The 8,460-nt window shown below is 34.4% G+C and overlaps 1 protein-coding gene across 1 annotated transcript; it reads right to left on the reverse strand.

The window, feature by feature from the left end:
• Positions 1 to 3,097: 3,097 nt before the first annotated feature.
• On the reverse strand, positions 3,098 to 8,460 carry LOC118752589 (the record flags this gene model as incomplete). The annotated part of the gene is given in 2 exon segments (XM_036487482.1): positions 3,098 to 3,279; positions 7,805 to 8,460. Coding segments are annotated over 2 exon segments (838 nt in total), but the record flags the coding sequence as incomplete, so codon positions are not given.

Consider the following 8,460-nt stretch of genomic DNA (forward strand, 5'->3'; position numbering starts at 1 on the left):
AATTACTAATCGATTTTTAAAAAATTAATATCGTTGTAAACGCAATCAAACCTTCTTTCTTCTGATATGCGCATTTGTATATTTCGTTTATATAAAATAAAAATAAAACACTTAAAATTAAAAAAATACCTTTTTTTATAAAAAAAAATTCACAAAAAAATTACTAACCGATCGCGAAACCCTGGGCCAAATATAGTAAAACTGCGTTTTAAGTTTTTCACTCTGACGTCAGTAATTCAAAAATGATTTCAAAAATTCATAGAAATGTGCTTAGAGAAGAAGTATGGGTATACAATTAATGAGGAAATCCTGGAGAATTTTAAACAGGTTCAAGTTTCTGGTGCAGAAGGGCTGGTAAATATTGAAAACGTAATTTTAAAATTTTTTTAAATTTTTTATTTTTATTTTTATTTTTTTTTTTATTTTATTTCGCAATATTTGTTTTTGAAAAAATTATGTATTAAGGGCTTATAAAAACTCGACAACATCTTCGAATTTCGTCCTTCTAACTTTGTCAGCTAATAAATTACCTATTCGTCTTTGTGAATCCAAATAATTTAAATTTTTTAAATTATAAAGAAATTTCCTATTGCATTTGCTCCCCAAAATTTTAATCTACATTGCATTGAATTTTTTTTAACAATTTTTGGAATTAATCATATCTCTGCAATTACAAATTCCTTCAAAATAAATCGTGCGGTCAGAGAAAACAAAAATAAAAAAGGCGAACTTAGCATAGTGCGTAGGCAACTGGCTGAGTCAGGGGGATCGTCGGTTCGAAACCTACTGAAAGAAGTCTGATGAGGAAATGTGGGGATTTCCGAAATAGCTATCACTTCTACCATTTTTTCAAATTATTGTTGCTTTTCCACAATATGTTTTTCATTAAAAACGGCCTCAAGCTCATTAAAAATGGTTGAATATAAAACTAATAAAGTTAGAAGGACGAAATTCGAGGATGTGGTAGCTAAACATATTAGTCCTCTACATATATTTTTTTCATAAATAAATATTATATAAATCTCTCAGGATATTCATCCTGGTGCACCGAATAAGTTTTTTTTTTTTTTTATTCTATAGGATTATTCCTTTTAATTGATACCCATATTTTTATTTTACAATGCATCGAATCTTTTGAAAATTTTTTTTATTCAATCATATTCTAGAAATTTCAAAGTCCTTTTTAAAAAAAATCCTGACGTCAGAGAGAAAAACAAAAAAAAAAACGGTTTTACTATATTTGGCCCCCAGTTTTGTGATATACTGATTTTTTCGTGTGCAAAATTCAGTGTGGCACGGTGTATAATACCGAGCTTTTGCCCCGATTTGTGGCGTGGGCCTTGATGTTGTCACCAGTGATGCCAACCGGGCAGAATTCCCCCATTTTGTTGGAATTTAAATCTCTCTGAGGAATCGGAGAATGGCTTTAAATTTTGGGGGAATTCAATATAAAAACGATTTTTATTGGAATATTTCTATTGAGAACAATATTACAACTTGTAATAATAATCTCTAATTTAAAACATAACGTAATTGCCTCATGAAACCATGTGGATATTAAAGAAATTTAAACCGAACATATCGAAATTTTTCAGTTGAAGATTATATTTGATACTATCATTTCTTATGGTCTGATTATGGCAACTTAACGTAACTTACGGCTCTCTCTTAGAAATTCTGTAAAATGGGTGTTGCTTATAATTGAACAGCCGAAACTCAACGTAACTTAATGTCACGTCGAAATCTGTTTCATTAAGTTAAGTTGCCATAATCAGGCTTTTACTTCGTTTCGGCGCAAAGCCAAAGCCCGGAAAAGTTTTGAGCAGTCTAATAAAACTAGATATTTATCAATGCATAGAGAATTTTCCCAAAATTAATTTAAAAACCTGCAATCAGAGACAGGCTGGTACATATACTTTGGAGGCAATTTTACTTACAAAACAACTATTTAAAAATAAAACCTATCTTGATTTTAGCGTAACTTGTAGACAATTACAAAAATTTCATAAATAAATATATGATTCTAAGGATTTGCCTTACGAAATATACTCGGAAGTATTAGTGCTATTTATTATTAAAAAGGCTGCCTTCATTATCTCATTATAAATATTTTTTAATAAAAATGAGAATGAAATGCCTTAAATAGTAAAAGTTATTTTGGGGAAAAGTTATATAGGGGAACTTTTTCAGGAATTTGGCCAAATACGCGGCCAAAAACAAATTAAAAAATGCTCAAATCAAACATTTATTTTGTATATATACATATATATATATATATGAGGTGGATTTCACCGATTTTTTTTTACATAGGGCGTGTGTGAATCAGTAACAAAGTTCTGTGGGGAAAGCTGTTAAATAATAATTTTACTATGGTAAGACAGTTTTGCCAATCTGCTGTGTGAAATAAAATTTTTTTTATTGCAATTCATCGAATTAAACTTTTATTTAACGAAAAATTACACACATCAACAATCTTTGCGATTGTCAAAATTTTCCATGCATTTGTCAAAAATTTCACTAGCCTCATGAGTTACTGAAATTTTATTCACCTAATAGTTGTCAAAAATTTACTCGCCGCGAACTTTGTTACCGATTCACACACGCTCATAATAATATTACTTTCCTTAAATTTTAAGTGGTATAATATCTAGTTATTTTAAAGGCATACAACTTTAAGCAAAGAATAAACTTGGCTCTAAAATGAAAAAAAAAAAATAGCACGTTCACTGAGTACACCATTCCTATTCTTCGAAGGCAATATATCACAATAACCACAAGAATGGCAAAGATTTTGGGAGTGGGACAAACCTCACTCCAAATAAGGCAAAGTTTATAGCTACTGCTCGTATAAATTTTGTTTACTTACGATATTTTCTTGGTCATTTTCCCTAACTCCCACTGTGTATTTCGCGGCGTGTGCATGCGATACAAATTTTCGAAAGCCATACAATTTTAGCTGCTTATTGGCCCTCACCTGTCTATATAGCTAAGTATGTATGTATCTACGTAGGTATGAATTTGTGTATGTGTACATTTATGATTGTATGCAAGCCTGTTTATTTTTAACAACCAGTCGACCGACCAGCCATCCACTTACCCATCAGTGCTCGCTTTATAGAACAATTTTGATTGTTGTTCTTTGGATACAATAAAGTTGCGGTGAGCCACTTCGCTTAACTGGGGCCGATTGTCATATTCACATTCATGGTTGGGGGTTATCTTATTTCGAATGCTTTTGCCAAGCTCGTGTTGGTAAATTTCTAAGGCGGTGTACTGTTTCTACCGGGAATTGGAATGTGAATTTATATCAGTATTTTATTTTTATTTTTTACCAATTTTACCTTTTTGATGGGTCATAACATAAATGAAATTGTTTTTCCTACGCACAGGCATTCGAGCAGAGATACACACATAGGTACATATATACACTCTTAGGTACTTGCAAATATATTTTTATTAAAATTTCTGGTTTTCTTCTGCTTGGCGGCGAGTATCCGATTGGATTTGCTCTCATCGCGCTTAATGGGAAATGATAATGTATGAACGACGAAAGCAAAATGTAGAAGAGTAATGTATTTATGTTTATGTATATTTATTTAATGCTTAAAATTAATATTATTTCGGGAGAATTCGATTTTAAAACAAAGAAAATTAAGTTAATCCTCATTAGTCCCTTAAATCACCAACCAAGTTTGTCCTTAGGTTCATTTTTGATCTTGCGAAACTAAAGGGTTCTCTTGTTAAACAAATTTATCTACGTAGCTGATTGCATAGAAATTTGTTGCACATTCCACATTTGCTCTGTGTTTGTTGTATAGGATAAAAACTTCACCGAGAAAGGGCTCGTTACTTCATCTCCGTTTTGGCACGTTTCCTGTTAGCTAATTCCGTTGGCAGTCTTCACCTTCCGTGGGGGCTATAAATGCGCCCTTCAGCTCTAAATCGGCCTATTTTATAACAGACAGCCAGCGGCATCCCAGGTGATTTAACTCATTTTAGTATACTTTTCTTATTTTAATAAACGTGGGCTTTACACTGTTTAAACCTATACTTTTTAATACCACTGGGGACAAGGGCATTCGCTTTTACTAAGTAAATAGATTATCTTAAAGAATCGGCTCCATATTTGATCCCCGTTGTCGGAATTCACGATGATTTCTGGCCCCCAAATTGCCCCGCTCGAACAAGGGTATTTTATGATCCTTGGGACCAATTGGTAGCAATAGCCAAAAAACATTCCAATTCCAACGTAAAATTCCATGGGAAACAAAATTAAAAATTTTTAGCAGAAAAAACTAAAGAAAAAAATTGGATTGATCGGACCTAAAACAAGTGTGCAAATCGGATTTAAGATTTAAAAAAGGTAAATTTTTGCCCTACGGACTAATGAGGGTTGAAGTGTAAGTAAGGTTCCGTTGGTAGTTTATATTGCCAGCATACGGCTTATGCAGCGAAAGATTGCCAGAACACATATAGGGTACTCACAGTTCTATATCATCCACTGTGTTAATTTTGCAACCTGGTAACTTTAAAACATTTTACCATGTGGTAACTTTGTTTGTTGTTGGTTCCCATACTAATTAGAGATAACACTTTTGGGCAAAATTACTCGACTTTGTCTCATGTTTTTGTTTTGTGTTAAACTGGCATCTCTGATCAGCTAATTATTCGCGCTAAGAAAATATTGTAAAGTGAAGCTGAAAAACATAAGGTGAGCGCAATTTATAAGATTTTTAAATATATGTGACCTGGTCTACGAAAAGGGAGCTTACGTGCGAAAACTAGTTTTCTGTGAAAAAGCTGTTAAAAGTAAGCAACTCGTTTCGTTTACTCGTTTTTACTCTTCTTTCTCTACATTTTTAGTACACTTCTAAGCAAGTTAGGATTTTCTGCTTTTCACCACGTGAAAAAGCATCTCATCTTCCATCCGAATCAACCAAAAAGTGAAAATTGATTTTTTGACACCTAAGCCCCCTTTCCGTAGACCAGGTCACATATATCTGACTATATTTGTTTTATTGACAATTTGAAACACATGTGTGAAGGGTTACTCACAGTTCGAGTGTGTTATCTTGTTAATGGTTCCACCTTTCAACTTTAAAAAGTAAACTGTGAATACCCTAATAGTGTAAAACAAACTAGAGTTTCCTCGTATTTGCGCGCAAGTTCAAACGACTGAAAATCTGCCTTTCATCGGATAGAACCCGGGCCGTCGAGGGAGATTTCGTTTAGCACTCAATAAATTTTTACTTCCTTACTGAAAATTTTTTGTAAAATCAGTTTTGCATGTGCAGTTTCAAGTGTGTGTTTTCATAGTTATCTAATAGCCAAAACTAAATCTGAGATATAATATGATGATTAGGGAATCCTTTTCAAAATCATGTTTTTACTGGGCATCTTCAAATGGAAATGGTTAAGTTATCTTTACGAATCATGAAATTTTCTTTAAAATGGCATTCAATGGTTAGTGCATATTTTTGCACATTTTGCAGTAAATACGTGGTTTTGCATACATATTGCGCATGTTTTAGTATATTTTACAATAAATGCGTATGCTTTTTTTGCATATTCTTACTTTTTTTGATTTACAACCATTTAGATTTAGTGCGAAATCTCTGGAAAAAAAATACCTATAATTATTTCCGAAATATTCATCTGAATATCTTCTCGGATAGCCAAGCAATCATTAAGGAACTCTCTTCTACCTCTGTTAGATCTCAACTATTGGAACACTGTAGAATAGAGCTGGCCTATATGTCCGATCAATACGAGATTACTATGTCCTGGGAAATAGGGACATTTACGGAAACAAGGCAGCGGATGAACTAGCTAGGTGCGGCTCCGCACAGAATGTGTCCCACGCAAAGATTACCGAAATTTATTACTTGAAGGCCAAACAGAGATGGAACCATACAGGATCGTACAGGATTACGCGGGAGTTCTGGGTGTCCTACGACCCATTTAAAACCAAAGCTATCTTAGGAATGAGCAAAGAAGATACCTAAAAACTTACTTCAGTGTGCACAGGGTACTGGCCCGTTGGGGTACATGAAGAAAAGATTTGATTTCCCTTCAACAAGTTCTGTCGCAGTTGCGACGACCCTGGTTCAAATAGACTTCCTGTGTGAGTGTCCAGACCTCGCAAGGATGAGGCTTAAGATACTCGGTAAGCCATTCCTGCAGAATGTTTTAAGAGTGCAACTGCTTCTCTCTATATGACGTACTGAAATTCATTAAAGCCGCCAAATGGCTTTAGGTTATACGAGTTGTGAAATCGAAATGGCGACTTGCTAATTGCTTTCTACCAGGACGAAAATCCACTTAAACAAACCAAACATTCATCTGAACCAGGATTAAACTGTCAATGTTTATATTTATACAAGATTGTAACTTTCTGCTTGATTATAAACTAATTTTATACATAAATGTATCTTGAATTTTGAAGGGAATTGTTTTCGTTACTTTCTGGTTAAAATACATGTCGAGCCCTAACCGCCAAAATAACGTAAGCGACATTTTTTTCAAAATTTTCTTTTTGATGCAGAAATATTCCTAGAGCGTCTAGATGCAATTCTGCATCAAAAATAAAATTTTGAAAAAAATGTCGCTTACGTTATTTTGGCGGTTAGGGCTCGATGTGTTATATATTTTTTTACCAGCAACAAAATATCAGGGAAATATTTTTAGTTGCATATTTTACTCGTTTATAGAGCATGTTTTTGAATCTTGAGCGTATATTATATGCGCATATTTTTCACGTTTAAGTGCATGAGATTCCGAGCCCTGATGATCATATATTTAAAGATGCCCTGTTTTTGTTTTGGTCAAATATATCGAGCCCTAACCGTCAAAATAACGTAAGCGACCATTTTTTCAAAATTTTCTTTTTAATGCAGAAATATATCTACACCTTTTCCAACAGTATTTCAGAAAAACACAAATGTATTTTAGAAAAGGCCAAACGTATTTCAGAAAACCTCAAATGTATTTCAGAAAAGCGCAAATGTATTTCAGAAAAACACAAATGTATTTCAGAAAAACGCAATTGAATTTCAGAAAAGGCCAAATGTATTTCAGAAAAACTCAAATGTATTTCAGAAAATTTCAAATGTATTTCAGAAAAACTCAAATGTATTTCAGAAAAAGGCAAATGTATTTCAGAAAAGGCCAAATGAAATTCAGAAAAACACAAATGTATTTCCGAAAAGCACAAATGTAATTCAGAAAAACGCAAATGTATTTCAGAAAAATATTTTTAGAATATTTTCAAACTAGGTAAACTTTTGCAATGGCAAACCTCCGAGTGTATTTCTGCCCTGAAAAAGCTTGTCCTAAAATGCATTCGCCGTTCGGAGGCGGGGTAAAACTATACGTCCCTCCACTTTGTATGACAACACCAAATACTTAACAAACTGTAAGCGCCATAATATTATATTATTATAAATCCATTTACAAATTAAACCTCTACCCTTCCATCTATTCTTGCTACGACCAATTGAATAAACCAGTGATAAACTTGAATAATGCAACACTTGTAACGGCGAGATTTTATTTACACATATGTATAAGTATTTATGTAGATGTACATACATATGTTTATTACATGCCAACAGGCATGTCGCGCAATGCCAAAGCATCTGCAAAAAAAAATAGATGAGTGCTGAATAGCTCGAGCACAATCAGCAGTAGATATGGTTTCTTTCGCTTGCAGTATTATTTGTTCCATATACTGCAGTCGCCTTTCTACCACACCAGGTCCGTCCGCGGATGGAACGCCCATATTCGATTTTACATAATTCTTTACCTTAGCCCAAACATTTTCTATGGGGTTCAGCATGGGCGAGTATGGCCCCAGACGCAAAAGGATGGGTGACCCATTACTACCCACCACTTGTTCAAGTCCAGCATGGCATGGTGTATTGTCGCAGACTAACACTAAATCGCTAAGTACGTTGCCCATGCTGGTCCATTTTTCAAAAAGTCCGCGGACCCACTCAGCGGCGCTCTCTTTTTTAAATGACCCGCGCCGCGTTTCCATGCTCAGTACACCGGATGTACTGATGGCTCCAATTAGGTGTACGTTGGGTCCCCTTGATGGTGGCAGCGTTAAAACCGCTCGTGTGCCAGACCGGGCGCGACCTTTTGTCCGACGGCAAAACAAATTAAAATTGGTTTCGTCCAAATATACAATTTGTTTGCCTTGCTGTATATATCCGCTCAACGCAGTCACGAATTCTGCGCGTTTGTTTTTATTTACGGCGGAATTCATGTTGGCAGGCATATTATGAACGTTTTTAATGGTATACAGCCTACCATCTAAATAATTAGCCACGGAAGACTTGGAAATGTCTTTTTGCAACTCCGCTTGCACTTTTACGGCTATATTCTTCAGCGTTATAGTAGGATCCTCTTCCACCCAACGTATTAACGTGTCGACCTCGTCTTCAGACAACCTTTTTT

The sequence above is a fragment of the Rhagoletis pomonella genome, unplaced genomic scaffold, assembly GCF_013731165.1.
Source record: "Rhagoletis pomonella isolate Grant_MI unplaced genomic scaffold, Rhpom_1.0 Rhpom_scaffold_01672, whole genome shotgun sequence".
Taxonomy (NCBI): domain Eukaryota; kingdom Metazoa; phylum Arthropoda; class Insecta; order Diptera; family Tephritidae; genus Rhagoletis; species Rhagoletis pomonella.